Source organism: Austrofundulus limnaeus, unplaced genomic scaffold (assembly GCF_001266775.1).
Source record: "Austrofundulus limnaeus strain Quisiro unplaced genomic scaffold, Austrofundulus_limnaeus-1.0 Scaffold4, whole genome shotgun sequence".
Classification (NCBI taxonomy): Eukaryota; Metazoa; Chordata; class Actinopteri; order Cyprinodontiformes; family Rivulidae; genus Austrofundulus; species Austrofundulus limnaeus.
The window spans coordinates 1,222,329-1,242,702 of NW_013952406.1; the positions used below are offsets into that span (position 1 = coordinate 1,222,329).

At 39.7% G+C, this 20,374-nt stretch overlaps 2 protein-coding genes across 2 annotated transcripts in view; both read left to right on the plus strand.

Moving 5' to 3' along the window:
* The first annotated feature begins 1,182 nt into the window (after positions 1–1,182).
* LOC106527647 (alpha-2,8-sialyltransferase 8F) lies at positions 1,183–12,138 on the plus strand. The gene is made up of 7 exons (XM_014022587.1): positions 1,183–1,381; positions 2,798–2,872; positions 2,947–3,021; positions 5,228–5,372; positions 9,199–9,311; positions 9,395–9,487; positions 11,544–12,138. Exons 1-7 carry the CDS (start codon positions 1,293–1,295, stop codon positions 12,025–12,027), a joined length of 1,074 nt encoding a protein of 357 aa, XP_013878041.1. The 5' UTR covers positions 1,183–1,292; the 3' UTR covers positions 12,028–12,138.
* Positions 12,139–19,607: 7,469 nt separating this feature from the next.
* Positions 19,608–20,374, plus strand: part of LOC106527654 (alpha-2,8-sialyltransferase 8E-like) — a 4,508-nt gene continuing 3,741 nt past the window's right edge. The window contains 1 exon segment of the mRNA XM_014022600.1: positions 19,608–20,132. Within this exon segment, the coding sequence (XP_013878054.1) occupies positions 20,047–20,132 (86 nt within the window). The 5' untranslated portion in view covers positions 19,608–20,046.

The window sequence follows — 20,374 nt, forward strand, 5'->3', positions numbered from 1 at the left end:
TGTGTATATTAAAACTGTCAAAATAAGGAGGGGACACCAGATTTTCATAGATAGCCAATGCCCCCTCAGGCCCCCAAAAATGACCCCGCTGGTATGTTTATTATGTAAAAACATGGAATACATATAAAACTTTCAGACTGAAGGGACTTTTAGGGATAATCATTGCCTCCTCAGCCCCCACTTGGTGGCACCCCTGGTGTTTGTGTTATATAAACATATAAAACTGTTCGACTAAAGGGGCACCACATATTTACGAGTGGTCATTGCCCCTCCTCGGTGTGTGGTGCTGCATGCATCACGTTAAACTTCAACCAGATTTGAATCTTCTGTGTCCACTGTTTGTTAATGTCTATTAAAAGTATTCTTTTTTGAATAAATGTAATTTTGTCATTTCTGGTGATAACTCTACAAAATAAGAGCATTGTAGTTAAAACACAACCGTTGCCAAATGCTGTGATTCTTCTTCTATCCAGCAGGTGGCAGTAAACAGCACTGTAACATGTTTTAWATAGAAAAACTTTACAAACCAGAGTCACAGGTTAAACGGTTAGGTTTTACTGCCACTTCCCACATGATGGTACAGTTCATTTAATGTCTGGTGATCTTAAATTAACAAAATGAATGCATGACTACGCYTTATTTTCTTGTGACCACAAGATAATTATTGCAGTCATTTCCCAGCAGAGACAGGATGCAGTGTCATTATGTGTTATGGACAATTAATTACATTTTATTTTGATATAAAATTGCTTCAGTCACTTTCAGTTACTTAGGAAAATATTCTTAATTCGGCTGCTCAATTTACATCGTGGCCACGAGCTAATGTATGGCCARGCTTTATTTTATCCATCCAGACGTGATTGACTTTGTGAGAAAAGGAAAAAAATAATAATTAAAATGTTAAATATTTAATCTCAGCTTTAGACTTGTGTTATAATCAGAGTATAGTAGGAAGTATTAAAGTGCAAATTTCACAAGTAAATTGAACTCATGGTTTTCTACAAGTTCAGCTTTCTTTGACATAATTCAAAAGTTGATGAAGACTTTCTGGTTCGTGAGCAGGAAGTTAAACTTTTTAAGTAATCTGAATGAAGAAACCTCAGAGCTGAGCAGATGTGTGTGCGTCTACAGTTTCCAGGAAGGGGTGGGGTGTATCTATGTTTGTGTGTGATAATAAACACTTGCAACCACAACTGGCAGTGCACACAACAAATATGTAATAAGTGAAGTTTATGAAGGGGAGCGAGGAAAGCGGTAAAATGTGAGCGGGCTGACAGGTGAAGGGAGTCAGGATGAAGGGTCAGCTGCTCTCTGTGATGATACGGCTCCTGTTTGTGTGCATCTTGTTGACAACTGTCCTCTGGTTCATGTTGGACACAAAGTAAGTCGCTTCTGCATCTTAGAAAAGGGTTTCTTTCTGTTGGAGTTTGTGGAAAGGAGCAGGAGCTAAAATCCTGGGAGGAAGAGATTCTGTTTGGAGATTTTTCCATGATTTGGTCAGAGCTTTTGGCAGACTGGTTTTCTGTGTTGCCATGTTTGTATTAATGAAGACCAACAGCATTTAATCAGAAAAACCTGCTGGAAAAACAGGATAATTGTGTTGAAGCTTTGAGCTGTTTTAGGCTTTACTTTTCAAAAAAGGTTTAACTCATAGAGATCATTTTCATTTCATTTTTATACTTTAAAACAAAATCAAAACATTTGATTTCCAAAGAAATAAACTGAATTTTCTTTATTTCTCTCTGAAATTTGATTCAGGATTCTTTTGTTTTTGACTTCTGGCTACTTTTAGAAACTCTTCTGCTAGTTTTAGCTTTTAGAGAGCCTGTAGCTTCTTTTAGATTTTAGCCAGTATTTTGCTACTTTATCCTCCAGCTTTTGGCTTCTTTGGATAACCTTTTAKTACTTAAAGTTAGCTTTTCATATTTTTTGCTTTCAGCTAGCCTTCGGCTACTTTTATTATGTAGCCAGTCTTTTGCTGCTTTTAGCACTGAGCTAAACTTTTAATTATTTAAAAAAAGCCTTTTACCTAACCTTTTGTTAGTTTTGACTTATAGCTATCCTTTACATCCAAAATGTTGCTATTTTTAGCTTTTAGCCAATCTTTTGTTGCCTTTATACTTCGCTTAGCTTTTGATGATTTAAACTAGCCTTTTGCCACTTTTATCTTCTAGTTTTTGGATTTGTATTAGCCTTCTTTGGATTTCGATAGGCTTTTGATGCTTTTGGCTTATAACTAGTTTCTTGCAACTTTTAGCTTGCCATTTGATGCTTTTAGCTATTAGCCATTTTGCTAATAGATCAAACAACCCTTTCAGACAACACTTTACAACTCGTAGCAAAACTTTTGCTTCCTAATTTTTAGTCAATCTTTTGCTGCTTTTAACACCCAGCTAAACTTTTTAATATTTTCAATAACATTTGATAAAAGATGATGGATAGATTACTGTATGTACAGATGCTTTACTGTATGTACAAATCTTTTACTGTATGTACAAATGTTTTACTGTACGTACAATAGACAGTACTCTTCAAACTCAAATATTTGAGTTTCTGTTCCTGTGACTTTAATAAGCTGCATTTACTGTTTCTTATCAGTTCAGATCCTCTTCTGTCACATGCTCAGATAATATACCTTATCTGTTATTTATGCTTCTTATCTCCTCGTTGTTCCTCTTTAACCCGGCTCAAAAATAACAGAACTGAAATCTAATTTCTGTTTCCCAACTTGGAGGTTTGAAACGTGCTCTAAAAGCAAATCTGATTTGAATAAATCTTTTTTTTTTTCTGGTCACAGCAACACGAAACCTCGCTGGAGGCATCCGAAAATTAAAAGTGTTCCTCGATCCATTGATTCCTGTAAAACCTGCGGGTGAGAACAGGTTGTACCATTGTTCATTCAAAATCGCTCACCTTCTAGAACTGAAACATGTTTCCGTTCCTCAGAGAGAACATAAAGGCAGCCTTGAAGATTTACTCTCAAGCCTGGGAGAAACAGGAAGGGAATTATCAAAACTTCAGGTAACAATGTTTTCTAAATCAGTGGTTCCCAAACTTTTTATCTTCTGACCCACAAAATATCCATGGCAAAAACTTGTGACCCCAAAATATTACTGGTCTGAGTACACAAACTTTGTTAATAACCCTTAAAACAAAGGCTACACAAATACAAATACTTATTTATACTTATTTTGTGTTTTTGTAATAATTATTGGGAAATATTACATCACCAATTATTTTATTACACTTTAAATTGATTTCTGAAGTGCAGTGGTTCCCAAACTGCTTTTGACCCACAAAATAACAGTAGAGACCTGTGCCCACAACTATTTTTGGATGATAAACATTTATATAAAGTCAGCTAAACATGGGCATAGTAACTATATTTATTATTCTACATTTATACATTTTAGGCAACTAAGGCAAAAATGTAATTAATTTAGAAAATCRTTTCAGGACCCCACCTTGATGTTTCAGGACCCCACTATGGGTCCTGACCCCAACTTTGGGAACCACTGTTCTAAATGATTTGTTTCATTTTCTTTATTTGTTGACCAAGTGTGCATAACAAAATATTAAAAGTTAATAAATCTAAATTAGCTTTTATTACAATCATCCTGGACCCAATCAGATTTGGGCACTGGATTTGGTGGAGAGGAGCCCCCTGTACACTTTTCTAAACCTTACTGTGAATTTTCAYATAATTTTGTCGTTTATATTCTTATCTTTAGAAACCAGGCTGTCCAGTTAAAACTGGTAACAATATAATTCATTTGAAACAGAAAAACAAGTCTATCTCATCCCTGCCAACGTCTGCTGTTCATTTTAACCAGCAGCTGTGGACTGAAGCAGTTCTAGGGGGGTCCAGGGGTAAAAGATCTTCTTAAAACTCTACATTCTCCAGCCTTTTGAGGAGCATTTTAAGTTCTTGGGATTAATTAAACAAGATAAAAATCAGTATTTTATGACGGTAGAAGACTAAAATCCAAACTTTAACCTGAACTTTATCTGAGATCAGAACTGAAACTTATCCTGATTTTGTTTTTTGTTTCTAATCAGCACCAGGAGTTAGTCTTGTCTGCATCATTTACTTTTATCATGAAACATCCTCTGCACCATAACCACTATAAACCTGAGGAACCAGTGGTTATTCTACAGAATAAATCAGCTAGACTTTGAAAAAGTTGCAAAGTTTGTCATTCATCCTACATTTGTGGTAGATGGACGGTGCCCTTAGTGTTTGCCTACACTGCCTATGCCTATTCTGTTTGGTTTGTATGTTTTAGCCCGTTCACTTTTCTCTGTTTTCTGTGATGGAATTATCATATAAGGTCTGGACTTACCAACTACAATTTACTCATTCTCATACTTTCATTCTCCTCTGGTTCAGGGTCAGACTCTGGCTCAGGGTCAGACTCTGGTTCAGGGTCAGACTCTGGTTCAGGGTCAGACTCTGGTTCAGGGTCAGACTCTGGTTCAGGGTCAGACTCTGGCTCCAACATGTAAAGCTGGATGGACAAGTCTTCTGTTGTTGACATCTTTCAATTTAATTGCAAATAAAACATTTCTGTATTGCTGGAAAACATGAGCGCCACTGTCAAACCGGAGTGGACTGGTCTGGAAGCAGGAAGGGGGCGGGGCTTGAAGCATTGTAAAAGAACAGTATCAAATCCTGGTGCTAGAAAAGTGGTGAAAAAGGGGGCTGGTAAAGTTAAAATAAACATTGTAGTTCCACTTTATAAAAAAAGAGTAAGGATTRAAAAGCAGGATATGTCTAATTTAAAACCCCCTTTTATTCAGTGACTTTTGATGCATCTTAGGACATTGATTTTTATGGTTTATATCAATTTTGTCCTTTGTTTTATTCTTTTTGCCTTTTATTGTTTTCACTGTATTTTACTGAACAGCACTTTGTTCTTTTGGAGGAGTTTTAAAGGGCTTTATAAATTAATTAGATTGAATGTGAACTTGATGTGGGGGAGGGGTTTCTGCAGGGATGGTGGTGGTGACAAACTCCTGAGTTCAGACCGAGACTTTTCTCTGAGAACTTTTGAGAAGTTTTAAAGACAAAACGCTCATTTTTTACTCATTTTTTAACTCTTATTTTTCAGTTTGTTGACACAAGCTTATTGTTAGATTCATATAAGAAGCTACAGACTACAGCTCGTCCRGCAGGTATCTTTAGCTCCTGTTCCTCAGGGCTAATAAAGTCTTTGTGGTTCTCCAGCCTTCAGCTGAGCAACAAGTGTCACGGTTCTGAAAAAGCCATCATCACCAAGGTGAACACTCAGCTGGGATCACAGATCGTTTATGACGGGGAGAGGAAGAGGATCCTCACAGTGAACCAAGAGATGTTGGACAACTTTCCAAACGTAATTATTTCATTACTGTGTTTCAGTTTGAAGTGATGATCTGGGCCCGTATTTATCAAACTTCTTAGAGTGGAATTTTAGACTTACGTGCTGAAAATTTCTTAGATTTGCTCCTACTCTCAGACTTAAGTGTAAAAGCAAGTTATCAAAATTCTAAACTCTGAGAAAACAGAGTTCACAGCGTGTCCTCCTCAAGAATACTCTGCACCCCCTCTGAAACTGCACTAAGTGGTCCGGGGGGTCTCCCACCTGAGTGTGATTTTCAGTTACAATACAGAGGAAATAAAATAAAGTCTAGAAAACAGGTTTAGTCATCAGTACAAAAGAAAGAAGAGGAGAAAAAAGCCTGTTATTAGTGTGAATAATGTTGGACTAAAGGTAGATATTTTTGTGTGGCTTTTGGAGAATATTAAACCGTCAGCTGGTGAGTGAAAACAGAAGACATAATGCTGTCAAAAGTGTTGCTCTTTTATTTTTCCACTGGTGAAGGTGGAACTGAACTTTATTATGTTTTCTTTCTTTAACTCAAACTTTACGAATCAAAAAGAAAAACTAGATACAGCATAGTGGTAACATGATGACCCCCGCACGCACAAATGCACCAGAACTCAGGAATCTTCATTCCTAATAAATGTCATGCTACTAGGTGCATCCCAAAATTGTAGTGGTTTGGGTGGGGGTCTTTTTTTGGGTGGGGTGGGTGCGGTGTTGTTGACCTGATGGATAGCCCCTCATCAGAGCAAAACAACCAACGAAAATCTGAAGCTCCTATGTTTAATAGTATTTGAGCAATAACCATTTTTGTATGTCCAGATACCACTTTTTCAGATAAATTGGGGGTCCGGGGGGTGGGGGCACTGATTGGTGGGCCTGATGGATAGAGCTTCATCAGAGCTAAACAACAAAATWAATCTGAAGCTTCTATGTTGAACAGTTTCTGAGTTATAAGCATTTTTGCATGTCCAGACACCCCCTCTTTGAAAGGAGACCCCTCCTCAAATATGGGGTGTATCGTAAAACCGTTGGCCCCCGCTTACACTTCGCATGCGGGGGTCATAATTAAGTAGGTCCTCTGGATGGGTTCTTCTTTAGTGAAATGTTTTGTCTCTCCTCCAAGAGACTTCTTCAGTCTGATGAGTTTCAGGTGAACTCAGCCTTATAAGCACTGCCTCCACATGGACAGACAGGTTAGTCACATGCAAAAGAGGGCCATCGACTAACAATAGGCTTGATTATCTCTATTGTTCATAGAGGGTCATGTGCCCCATCATCTGACCCGTGTCGTGTTATGTGTATGTAGTGAATGCAAGCGGGGGTTCAACATCCCCTTGTTTTTGTCTCTCTCTCACCTTTTCTGTTGGTATCATTGGGGCCCTGATTCACACCTTTTGCTCACAGGGGGCGGAGTCATACTTGCAWTAACAGCGTTGAAGGAGGAGGACAACTGGACACGAAGGCCTCCACCTCTGTTTAATGGTGGACGGTTTTTCTTCACAAAGATGGCTTCCTTTACTCTTCTCTCAAATTAGCGTTACTCTCTATCAAGGATGAGAACATCTTCATCCCTGAAAGAGTGACCGCTGGCCTGTAGATGAGTGTAAACTGCAGAGTCCTGGCCTGTAGATGAGTGTAAACTGCTAAGTCCTGGCCTGTAGATGAGCGTAAACCGTAGAGTCCTGACCCGACGACGTAGCTCGTCTGTGCTGGCTCATTCTTTTGAACAGTGGCTGTTTTGTTTCCCCAATGTATGACTGATCAAAGTCCTCCCGACTCTTAACAGCATACACTATATTAATCTGTTTTTGCCGGGGAACTGGATCTTTGGGGTAAACTAATCTGTGTTGTAACGTGTTTTGGGGTTTGAAAGCCACTGGGACGTCATGTTTAGAGAATAAACGTCTCAGTTTCTCTGAAACTCTCGCCACATATGGAATAACCACTGGTTTGGGTCTGGGTTTAGGGTCTTCATTTTCAGCTGGTTGTTGGCTGGAATCCTGTTTGGGTTTCTTGTCTGCTTTCAGAAAAGCCCAGTTAGGATAACCACACTGCTCCAGAGCCTGTCTTGTGTGTGACTTCTCTTTCTCTCTGGCTCCTGTGTTTGTGGGGACACTGTCTGCTCTGTGGTACAGAGTTCTGATGACTCCTAACTCCACAGAGTTGATGTGATCAGTGAAATGTTGGACTTCCTGGTATTTAATTTTAACCCAGGTGTCGTCAACATACCTGAACCAATGGTTCGGTGGCGTCCCTATAAAGGACATCAGAACTCTCTTTTCCACCTCCTCCATGTACAGGTTTGCAACAATAGGGGAAACTGGGGAGCCCATAGCACCACCATGTTTCTGCCTATAGTATTGCCCCCCATATGTGAAATAGGTTGATTCCAGGCACAGTTTCAGAAGCTGACACAGTTGTTCTGTGGAAAGTGTGGTTCTACTGCTGAGTGGTGTCTGATTTTAATCTTACACAGACCACATCCACCACCTCATCAACAGGAACGCACGTAAAGAGTGATGTGACATCAAAAGAGACCATAGTTTTATCCGTCTCCATGATGACATCCCTCACCTCGTTCACAAAGTCCATGGTGTTCTGTATGTGATGTTCTGAACTGCCAACTAATGGACCAAGTACTGACACTAGATATTTGGAAACATTGTAAGTGACAGAGTTAATCATGCTAACAATAGGTCTTATCGGTACATCCTGTTTGTGAATTTTGGGTAAACCGTAAAGACTAGGAGTGGCCTCACCTGGGTACAGTGTGTGGTACAGAATGCAGGTAAAAGCCTTGTCCTGCTCTAAACTTTTCAGGAACTCTATCAACTTCTTCTTGTAACCACTTCCTGAATCTCTTTTCAGTGGCTCGTATGTGGTCTTGTTACTAAGGAATGTCATAACATACTCATGGTAGGCTCTCTGGTTCAAAATCACTGTGCACCTTCCTTTGTCTGCTGGAAGAATGATGATGTTCTTGTCCTTGTTGAGGGTGGTGAGWGRGTCTGTCTCTTCTCTACTGATGTTGGAAGGTTGTGGTTTTTTCATTTTTGAGACAGGCTGAAACTTTGTTCCTAAGTTGTTCTGTTCAAATTCTGGGATCTACGAAATATTTTAATTTCATAAAAAAAATTGATAGCATGTGAGTGTGTGTGTGTGTGTGTGTGAAGAGGGCATTGTTTGTGGGTAGGTTAGGTAAGAGGGAGAGGAGGAGGAACATTACCTCAGACTCTGAGACATTTAAAAAACATTCAACTTGCAGCTTTTAAATAATCTGCAAGATTTTCTTTATTCATGATGTAAAAGAGGAAATTTTATGTAATTTATGACAATCAGTACAACGTGACATGTATGAACAGAGCGTCGAGTGTGAACTTACTTTAGGATTTTCACAGTCTTATCTTGCCATTTCTCCAACAATATTCTTGAACATGAAATCCGAGGCAGTGATTGGTCCGTGTTGGTTTTTTTTTTCTTCAAACGATATCATCCAGGATCAGCTTTGCAGCACAGCCAGGTGTCGCAAATCAGCTCTAAGACTGACACTTAAGAATCACTCCTTTACTTCGCTTAAAGTGAAACTGAGACGCTTGATAACTGACTTTTACTCTCAGCTTTTAACTAAGAACTTTTTTACACTTAAGTCCACTCTTAGCAGCATTCTTAAGAGAAATTCTAAGAAGTTTGATAAATACGGGCCCTGGTCTCCAAACTAAACAACACAGCTGGTCTCACTTCACTCTTATAAATATTAAACACCTCAAAGAATAAACTATAATATGAAAAACATTGCAAGTAATTAAAGCGGCTTTTTGTTTCACGATTTCAGGAAAATCCTCTCCCGAATAAAAAATGGCAGACCTGTGCTGTTGTCGGAAACGGCGGTATCCTGGCAAACAGCAGCTGTGGGAAAAGGATCGATTCTGCTCAGTTTGTAATCAGGTGAGAGAGCTGCACTGGTGATCCGACTTCATTTTGTGGAGAAGAGCCAAATGACAGCATCAGTGGCATTGTTGCTTGTTCAGGTGCAACCTGCCTCCTGTGACAGACGGATATGAGAAAGATGTCGGCGTCAAGACGAACATCGTGACAGCAAACCCAACCATCTTTCTGCAAAAGTGAGTTAATGACTGTTTAATTACCTTAACTTCACATTATTATTACGCTCATTCAAAAAAAGGGAGTTCAAACATTAAAGTRTTTAACAAATTGTTAGAATAGCATCAAACAGGAGTTAAATTCAGTTWAATTGTGTTTATTTATAGAGCGCCAAGTCATTATAAAGATCCTTTACGGACACTGTACAAAGAACAATAGTTTAAGGAAGCCAGCAGAGTGAGTTAAATACTTTTGTTGCAGCCTCCCATCCTGAGCAGCACATTAACAACCTGCCTCGACCGGCTGGGTTTATGGGGACAAAAAAAAAAAAAAAAAAAGACACAAAAAGGACTGGTTCCGATGTATTTTCCACTGGAAGAGAGAAAGAAAACGCATTATGAATAGAAATAATTACCGCAAACATGTAGAGGAGAGCAGAGTTTCAAAGTACTTTGTTACTGTACTTCAGTAGAAATTTTGTTTATCTGTACTTGAGCAATTCTTTTTCAGCCAACTTATTACTTCTCCTTACAAAAGGTAAGAAGTTGAAAGTCATTACTACCTTTTTATTGTGGCTTGTTAAAGTTAAAAAAAAAACACTACCCTGATAAATTTGGCCTCCAGGATAGAGTGAATTTAATTGTGGTTGTATTAGAAGTTTAAATAATTACCATTCTGACACCATATTACTTTGAACACAGGCCATCTCAACAGCACACCATCAAAAATAAATCTATTTTTGGGGAGATCACCGCCCAATAAATTTCATTTAGTAAATTTAACCAGCTCATTTTTTACTCAGTACTTTAACTTTTAATACTAGAGTACATTTTATGTCAGAAATTTACTTTTGATACTTCAGCACAAAAAAATAAAATAAAATAAAAATCACATACTTAAGACTTTTTACTCAAGTAATATTCTTAGAGGAGACTTTAACTTTTACCAAAGTAATTTTATGGTAAGATACTTGTACTTTTACTCAAGTAGCACTTTGAGGTACTTTATACAACACAGGAGGAGAGTGATTAAAGACAGCAGCAGAGTGAGGAAACATGGTCAGTTTGTGCTCCAGCAGTCTAAACCTATAGCAGAAGAACTAAGGAATAATTCAGGAAACCTAAGTCTAACTATAGGATTTATCAAAAAGGAAAGTCTTCAGTCTAATCTTAAAAGTAGACAGAGTGTCAGCCTCATGGACAGAAACTGGAAGTTGGTTCCACAAGAGAGGAGCTTGATAACTGAAAGCTCTGCCTCCCATTCTACTTTTAGAAACTTGAGGAACCACAAGTAAACCTGTTGTCTTATCTGAGTTCAGAAGCAGAAAGTTAAGAGTCATTCATGTTTTTACGTCTGTAAGACATGCTTGTAGTTTAAGTAACTGATTGGATTCATCAGGTTTCATGGATAAATATGAGTATCATCAGCATAACAATGGAAATTTATCCCATGCTGTTTAATAACTTTACCTAAGCATATATAAAGTAAAGAGGATTGGTCCAAGCACTGAACCCTGAGGAACTCCATGACTTACTCTGGTGTAAGCAGAAGATTAACTTTTTAACATTTGCAAATCCATCAAATAAATATGACCTTAACCATTTTAGGGCAGTTCCTGTAATCCCAATACCAACTTCATGTAATTAACAGTTACTTGTGACTAAACTTTTAATGATCATTCGTGCATTCATTTCTTGTTAGGACTTTTGTAACAGCTTCACATGTTTAAACAAGGAGTCCAGAACTCAACTGCAAGATAAATAAGTGAGCTCACGTTGCACTTGTTTTAGCTTCACTTCACGGGCTCCCAATTCATTTTAGAATTAATTTTTAAAATCTGTTTTCTTAGTTTTCGAGCCTTACATGAACAAACTCCTCTTATATCTCTTAATACACTTCCAATCACCATCCTGCAAAACATCTGAAGACTTTTCAGAGGTTTATTTGATGTGTGTATGTTTGTGTTGTTACTGTGCTTTTCTGTGTTTGTTATTACATATTTTATAGTGAAGTACTTTGTGATTTTACATCCCTAAGGGTGCTTTATAATCAAACTTTAATTACTATTATTTGCAGGTACGGCGCTCTGACGGGACGTCGACTCCCACTAATGAAGAAATTGCAAAACTACGGTGACTCTTTGCTTCTCCTCCCACCTTTCTCCTTCGGCATGAACACTGCCGTCTGCCTCCGGGTTCTCTACACCATCGAGGACTTTGGAGGACCCGTCCGACCCGTCTTTATCAATCCGGACTACCTCTACAACGTCAGCCTCTTCTGGCGCTCTCAGGGCCTGAAGGCCACGCGACCGAGCACCGGCATCATAATGGTGAGCTTGGCGCTGGAGCTTTGTGAGACCGTGCACCTGTATGGCTTCTGGCCCTTCGAAGTCCACCCGTACAGTTTCCAAGAGCTGGCGAACCACTACTACGACAATAAAAAAGCTACGTCGTTCCACGCCATGCCGGTGGAGTTCAAACTACTGTTAGAGCTGCACAAAAAAGGTGTGCTCAAGATGAACCTGGGGGACTGTGAACCCAACAAAGACTGGTCTGATTAGTTAGCAAAGTGTCTTCACATGGACTTTAAATATATTTAAGGTGTTTTTAATCCATGATTACATGAGACTATATTGGATAAAAGTTTATTTTAACTGCAAAATAAAATCAATAAAAATACTGTAGGCTGTTCAGTTTTGTAAATTTTTACAATTTTTTTGTAACAGTATACCTTTTTTGACACCAGCTAAGCACCGGGTAAATGATGATGTGAATAGATCCTTGGTGTGAGCGAGCTATATCCACCCTGAAGGTTAATCTTGGACAATATCTGATGATCGACTCTTTTAAATGAAACCAGAGAGCGTTGACAGAGAGGAGAAGGTAGAAATGACTCAGCCTGGAACTGAAAATATGGATGGAGGACAACAGAGCTGCTTCATGGAGAACTTCAGTTCAGCCTGTTAGCTTTTGCGCTAGCACCAACATTATATCACCATAAATATCTCAGCGCTACACATTCTCCTCTCGTCACTGAGGTTCTCCATTCACATGACAGAGAGGGGAACACAAAAATGACTCAGCCTGCAACTGAAAATATGGATGGAGGACCTCAGTTTAGCTTGTTTGACGCGCTAGCATAGAGCTAATACATATATATATGGCAATATAGCTAACGCTAAAGCTAACAGGCTAAGCTGAGGTTCTTCTTCCATGAAGCAGCTCTGTTGTCCTCCATCCATATTTTCAGTTCCAGGCTGAGTCATTGCTACCTTCTTCTCTCTGTCAACGCTCTCTGGTTTTATTTAAAAGAGKRYATCGTCAGATATTGTCCAATATTAACCTTCAGGGTGGATATAGCTCGCTCACAGTCTGGTACTTAGCTGATGTCATCATTTACCCAGTATGCTTTGCAGCAACGTTTTTTTATTTATTTACAAAACTAAACAGCCTTCAGTATTTTTACAGACTTTATTTTGCAGTTAAAATAAATGTTTATCAAATAAAGTCTACTGTTACAAGGAATCAAGGATCCCATTAAAACAGGGATGTCCAAATTGTGGCTCGGGGGCCATTTGTGGCCCTTGAACTGATTTTGTGTGGCCCCTGACTTCAGTTCAAGAATTATACTAATTTATTACAAATTTGTCCCCCCGGCACAGGTGTTCAATGTAGATGGAGACTTTCTATTTATTATTAGGGTAAATTTATCACAAAGGCAAAAATACCAATTATTTGTCTTCAAATAACCAGACTCTTYGCTTTTTCTACATCTATCTAGTGACTTATACTCAAAAGCTGATTTTGCTGCACTCCAATCTACTTTGATTTAATTTATTATGAATACAGCAAGCATTTTCAACGAAAGAGTGACCTATATACTGATTTCATTGATCAGAATTTACTAAATTTAGTTATTTTTTTTCCCCAATTGAAACATAGAAAATTTCTTTCAAAAAGGGAAACCTGAAAAACACTTTTAAAGTTCTGGATCTAGATTGATTTACGCATCCATTTCCAGCAATAAATCTGACTACTTTATTTGTTAAATTAAAGTATTCAATGCTTGGTTTATTGTTGAGCAGGTAAAGAAAAATATTTTGGCCCTCAAGTCCTTCTGACATGATTTTGGCCCATGTGACAAACTGTTTGGACACCCCTGGTTTAGAAGAACACACGATGAGAACTGCAGTTTCTTGGTATTTAGCAACGTAGAAACTCAACTCTTGACAGGAAGTTCTTCTTCATCACACATCAAAAGACAGCTCAGATTTACATCCTGTCTCTTGTATTTATGGAACGGGGTTTCCCTCGTTGTTGCAGCGGGGTTTGGTTGCTGTCAGGGACTTTGCTCTTTGTGGAGGTGCTTCTCTTCAGTTTTCTCTGAATCTCGCCTTTTCAGGCTTCCTGTCAAATAAAACATTCTCGTTTGCTGATGTCGTTCCACAAAATGATTTATTTAGCTCAGGCATAAAGCAGCGTCCTGGTTTCAGGAACATTTCTGCAAGTAAAAATCCATTGAAAGAGACACGAGAGTATAAACTTGATTCTGGTGGAGTGTCTCAGTGTTCCAGGATACAGTTACGGTAAATTAAAATGCAAACAACTGAACTTATAAATCTTACAACTTGGGAAACCAAAGTGCATTTTAAGCATATTTCTTGACCCATCTTTATCTAATCTCAACCTCACTTAATCAGCCACATGTACACAATATTTCCTCTGTGGTTATTTTTTTAACCGCTCCCCTGAGAAACGTACAAATATCTTCAGCCAAGTTTTTTGCCACAAGCATTTCTTGTTTTTAATTGCAGAAATTTACGAAGTGCACATAACTTCAATTCCTCAACSACCAATTAATCACTGAGAGCTCAACACATTCATCCATCACTGGTGGGTACGACTCCAAGCTGACAGCTAGAGGAGATTTTTGTCAGTGTGGAGTCTCGTGTGTRGGGTTTTCAATGCCATGTTGAGCATTTGGCTGTAATGTGGTTAAAAGTACATAAAACTGACTTTAGAGGAGGATAGTTTGTAATGATGGAAATCAGATGTCAGATTTSGAGGTTTGTTCCAGCAGGGTGGTGGAAAAACAAATCTTCTCCATCCTTTCTTGGACAAAATAGTTATTTTCTTACTGTGACTCACAAAACAGAAAACATATTTTTTACATTTACTTTTTTCTGTTTTATGTTGAATATCATGCAAATGTGCAAAATCCCTTTAAATCTTTGCCATCAGACGTAATTATTATTATTATTTATTTCATAGAGTTTTGTGTTGTTTTTCCCAGGAGGGGCATTCCTTTAAGTCTCGGAGGATTTGTGAGACTAGCACGACTATAAATGTTTCTTTGGTTCAAAGCTGTTTTTCCAAAGACGATACATTTACAGACTTTCCAACACACAAATCTGTTCAAATATGACAATCATTTTCAGAAAAAAAAGTTTTCATCATAACTCCGGGTTTACTTGGCCTATTGACACAATTTAAAACTGTACAGTTTGAAGTCTCTACTTTTGACACATTTTGCAACAGAGTCTCAGAGCGTTTACCCTCACACAACAATGGAAGTTGAAATCACCTGACTGGATGACATCACGTCGACTTTGAGCCGATTTTACTCAGTATTTCTGAATTTTTAAAATGACTGTAACACAGCTTTATGCTGACTGTCAATGTGAGGCTTAGCCCCGGACAACTRCTTTAAGGGTGCATTCACACCAGCCCTGTTTAGGTTGTTTATAGGGTTTGGTTTGTTTGACAAAGTGCAATGTGAATCTGAACCGTACCAACTGAAAATGTAAACAAATCTTTGGTCCCCAACAAGCCGATTCTATGCTATCAAGAGTGAAACTCTTGATAGCATTGATAGCATAGAACCTCAGTAGGAGGTGAGGCTTTCAGCACAACTGAGGAAACAAGTGTGTTTACAGGACCACAAGTGCCAACAATATTGTTTTTTATTTATACATTTTGAATTTAGATATAAACACCATCTCCAGCAGGGTTAGCAGTGGCTAGCAGCAGCTAGTGTTGACGTTTCATCATCCAGGATAGCTAACGCTAACCGCTGCTAACACCGCTAAAGATAGTATTTAAAATCTAAATTCAAAATGTGTTAATTGACAACAAAATGGTCCAGCTGTTTGAAGTGCAGCTCAGACAACAGCCATAAGTTTGATGTCTTGTAGAGAAGCTTTAGCTGCTTTGGAGCGCTAACGGTTGCTATTGTCTCAGGATGATGACATCATAACATGAGCCGAGCACCAACAGCAAAGGCTGCGTTCCATTTCAAAATACTAAAATGTGAACATCAACATTTAAGGTTTAACTTTTACATTTAGATTTGGGATTTAATATTTAAATATACTGTATTTTCAACATTTCTACATTTTGACTCTACAATATTTGGTGGACATCAGGGGCAGTTCCCCTGCATTGGCAGAGCAATGGTCCCCCCCATTTAAAAAGGGGGACCGCAGAGTGTGTTCCAACTATTGGGGGATCACACTTCTGAGCCTCCCTGGTAAGGTCTATTCAGGGGTCCTGGAGAGGAGGGTCCGTCGGACAGTCGAATCTCAGATTCAGGAAGAGCAGTGTGGCTTTCGTCCTGGTTGTGGAACAGCGGACCAGCTCTACACCCTCAGCAGGGTCCTGGAGGGTGCATGGGAGTTCGTCCAACCAGTCTACATGTGTTTTGTGGACTTGGAGAAGGCGTTCGACTGTGTCCCTCAGAGACTCCTGTGGGGGGTACTCCGGGAGAATGGGGTACCAGGCCCATTAATAAGAGGCTGTTAGGTCCCTGTATGACTGGTGCCAAAGCTTTGTCCGCATTGCCGGTAGTGAGTCGGACTCGTTTCTGGTAAGAGTTAGCCTGGCCCTTGCCTTCCTACGCAGCTCCGCTCAATTCTAGTTTCCCTTCTCTGCTCCGTCTGGGACTCCTCACATTGAGATGGATTTCGCTGGCAGATTTTTAGCCGGGCCAATCAGAGAAGAGAACGTCAATTTTCTGCGCAGTGTCTGCTTGTAGTTTATTTTACCTGGGCCAATCAGAGAACAGAAGGAGGAGTTTTGAATGACGTTGATGTTCTGCGCAGTGTCTGCTAGTTAGTTTAGCATACGGCAGTGGAGGAAGTGAATGAAGCCAGTCTGTGTTGATAAGACTTCCAAATTAAAATAAATTTGTCTGACAAAGCAGCAGCTCTCATTTACACACGTCTCGTTCGGTACTTTTCTACTCTCAGTAGGGTTGTTTACAGCACACGCGACTTCCGGTTAGCTTCTTAGCTTAGCCTCCATCACAGCGACAACACATACATGCTTCAGCAGAGGCCACGCCTCCTGCATGAAAAGCTTGTCTATGCATCAAGTCCAGACCCTAGAAGGAAGCAAAGTGAAGGACAGGGTCTGGTTTTAACCAGGCTAGGTAAGAGTTGGGCTCTGCCAAGGTTGCCTTTTGTAACAGATTCTGTTCCTAACTTTTATGGGACAATGTTTCTCGGCTGGCCTGGGAACACCTTGGGATTCCCCCGGATGAGCTGGCCCAAGTGGCTGGGGAGAGGGAAGTCTGGGCCTCTCTGCTGGCTCCTCAACCCAACCCCGGATAAGCGGCAGAAACCGGATGGACGTTTAACTTTAACATTTAGTAAAACTGAGCTAAATTTAAGAACAGTCAGCTAAATATTGAAAAATATGTGAAAATTTTTAATGTTTCATTTTACTCTTGGTGCCCCATAATAACGCAACCTCGGGACTTGTCTGAGGGGAAACACTGGCTTTGGTCAGAGCAGAAAAAAATCTCAATTTTCATTGCTTTCTTTTTTAATTGTTTAGACACGGAGATRGAAAAATAAGTACCCCTTGATTAAATTGCTCAATGGTGGGGTGATCCAAAAAATCACCCACTTTGAACTCCTTTTATTGATATTATAATTAAAGAATCGGAGGAGCAAATGCTCCCTAAAGTTACCATCACAAATGTATAAAATGTGGCTCGGGGAAAATAAAATCCTGTTTGAATCACACAGCCACAACAACCTGTGCACAGCAACATGCCACATCTGTCAGTAAAAAAATGACCCACAGGAAGACGGCGAGAAGCTGAAATGAGTGAAAAGAAACCAAGAGATGAGCTTCYGCAAACAAACGGTCAAAAGCCTCAAACATACCGCTGATTTTTTCAGGAACGAACAAGCCCACAACTGCTTTAAAAATACCCCAGAAACCACGAGCCAAATGTCCTTCACTTTTAGGACAAGTCCCCAAACATGTTACGGTCCGAGTGACACATAACGTACAGAGCCCAGAAGATTTTAACGTTTAAACAAAGGTTTTATTATTAACACAAGGGCAGTCTGAACAAAAAGACCCGAGAGCTCCGGCCAAAAACAAACAAAAGGAAGGACCCGAGCCAGCCAGCAGTTGACCATCGGATTCAGAACGTGGTCCAGGATCTGACCCTGCAACCAAAGAAAGGGTCCGGTAACTCCCAGACTTGACAACAACCCAACACATGAAACAATAGATGTCAACAAGGCAGGAGCTGGAGGGAGGCCAGACAACTGGGTCCACAGCATCTCTCCTCTGGTCTCCCTGCTTCCTTGAAGCAGGCGGGGCTTAATCCTTTTAAAGCTGGATCAGCCAATCACTGTAAAGGTGAAACATGTAGGTTAATTAAGGTCACGACACCTGGACACGTCACAGAAACTGTAACATTTCTGTTGCGTTTATGACTCAGAAGCTGAGTGGTGGGCACAGCTAGCCAAAATGTCACTAACCACTAATACACTAAACAAGAATCTTATCCTCCAATGCTAATAAAATGAGCTGAAGCTAATGCTAACTGCTAAGACCACAAAAACCTGCTGTTAGTTTAGTATGGGTTTAATTTGAAGTTGGGTGGGATTATCTGTGGCAAATCGGCCAATCCAAACCAGTTACGTATAACTCTGTCTAACACGTGAAACTTTTAGTTTAACCCTTTCAGAGTAAAAGCATTTCAAGAACAAGTTTGCATTTTAAAAATATACCTTTTGAAGTCAACAAATAGCCAATACTTTCTCCGCCATTTTTTATACGTAGTCGTTTTTTGTATTTGTTATTTGAATATTTTTACATTTATTTTTAATTCTTTAGCTGCTAAAGATGCTACATGCTACAAATGTCCAGCACTGCTTGTAAACAGGGTTAGTTTTTATTTAACTCCAGATAAATGGCAGAAAAATAAAAAATTTGCATTTGTGAATTTTTTTTAGTCCGCTTCAAATTATTGCATTCTAATTGGAAGAAAGCTAACCGGTCTGCTAACGGTTCTCAAAGTTATCAAAAATGTTAATCTGCTAAATGAGCTAGTTTTTAACAGATTAGTGGAGCAGGAACTGTTTGGATCCAGGTCTCAAAGTGGAAGTTTTATTTTATTCTATTCATCACATCAAATCATGGATTATTTTAAAAAAAGGGGGGAAGAAAGATTCAGATTCCTGGCAGTTTGTTGTGCTAATTACAGAAGCACAAACAAAACCTTATGGATGTTTAACAACAGGCCTTATTGCCCATCTCTGTTTGCAACTATTTCATCAGCTCCACGAGTGTCTGCCAGAAAAAAAAAAAACTTTCCATGACCTCCTTTGAGGTCCTGATTGTGTGGAGAAGAGGGTGCTGTTGCTCTCTCTTGCTGACTCAGCATGCACCCTCCTTCAAACTCTAGTCAGGGGACAGAAATACAGGAAGTTTTGGAATTAAGACGTTTTAATCCAGTCCTCATGTGGAAGAGATTTCCCACGATCCTCCTCCTCCCACGGCCAACACTTCGTTCTTCGTTCCCAGCACAGAGCAGCTGGCACCAAACGATATGTACCTTTGAAACTGGAATAAAAAAAACATTAAAGAACTTTTATTACTAGAGGATAAAAGTTTGAAAAAAAGAGATTAAGGTTGAACAGTTACGAGTTTGGACGTGCTGTTCCACACAGACACTGAGGACTAATTCTGTTCTGGGCACTCAGGTTACTGCCCCCCTTTTTGTACAAATGGGAGAAGGGGAGAGGGGAGTCAATGATGGGAATGTGGGCGGGGGACAGCTGGGGATGGGAGGGACAGAAGGCCGGGTTACTGTGGGGATAGGGGTGGAGAATAGAAAGAGAGCTGCTGCTGTTGGGTTGAGAGAGGCTAGAAGGGYAAAAAAAACTAGACAAAAACTAGACAAAGGGGGAAAAAGTGATCCAACTTATCAGAAATGACGAGGATCAGATGAATCATGGAGCGTCAGGGCAGCTGTTTTGACTCTGCTGGTCTGGATCCAAGCAGGGACAGAGGAAAGACAGAGTAGAGGTGAGCAGACAGGGCTTGCCTGAACAAGAAAAGGAAGAAAACTGAAGCCACGCAGAGTTTAACCCACAGGAAGTCGGCGAGACGCTGAAATGAGTGAAAAGAAACCAAGAGAAGAGCTTCAGGTTGTTCAAACTGAGAGCAATCCCAGGAGGGTCAGAGGGAGGAAATCTGAAATCACAGAGGKAGGCAGCAGATAGCAACGTGAGTGCTGTGACAGGTAGAGGAGGCAGCAGGAGAGGACAGAAGGTATGAGGTCACATCTGCTCACTTGGATGATCACGCTCATGGTTTTGGGGATCCTGCTGACCACTTTCATCTGGCTCATCTTGGACAGGTAAGGAACTCCACAGAGCAAGAGTTGGTCATGAGTTAAAGGGTCATGCGGTCGACAGAAGGAGGATGACGTCAGATGATGCAAGAGCAACATCTCTGGATTTACCATGTTTTAAGCTCCTTTCATCTTGGAATTAAAATATTAAACAAAAACAAGTCACATTTTGGAGCATAAAAGTAAAAACATTTAAAATCAGGCTTCAGTGACAAAAAAATGTAAATTTCTATCAGAATATAAAACAG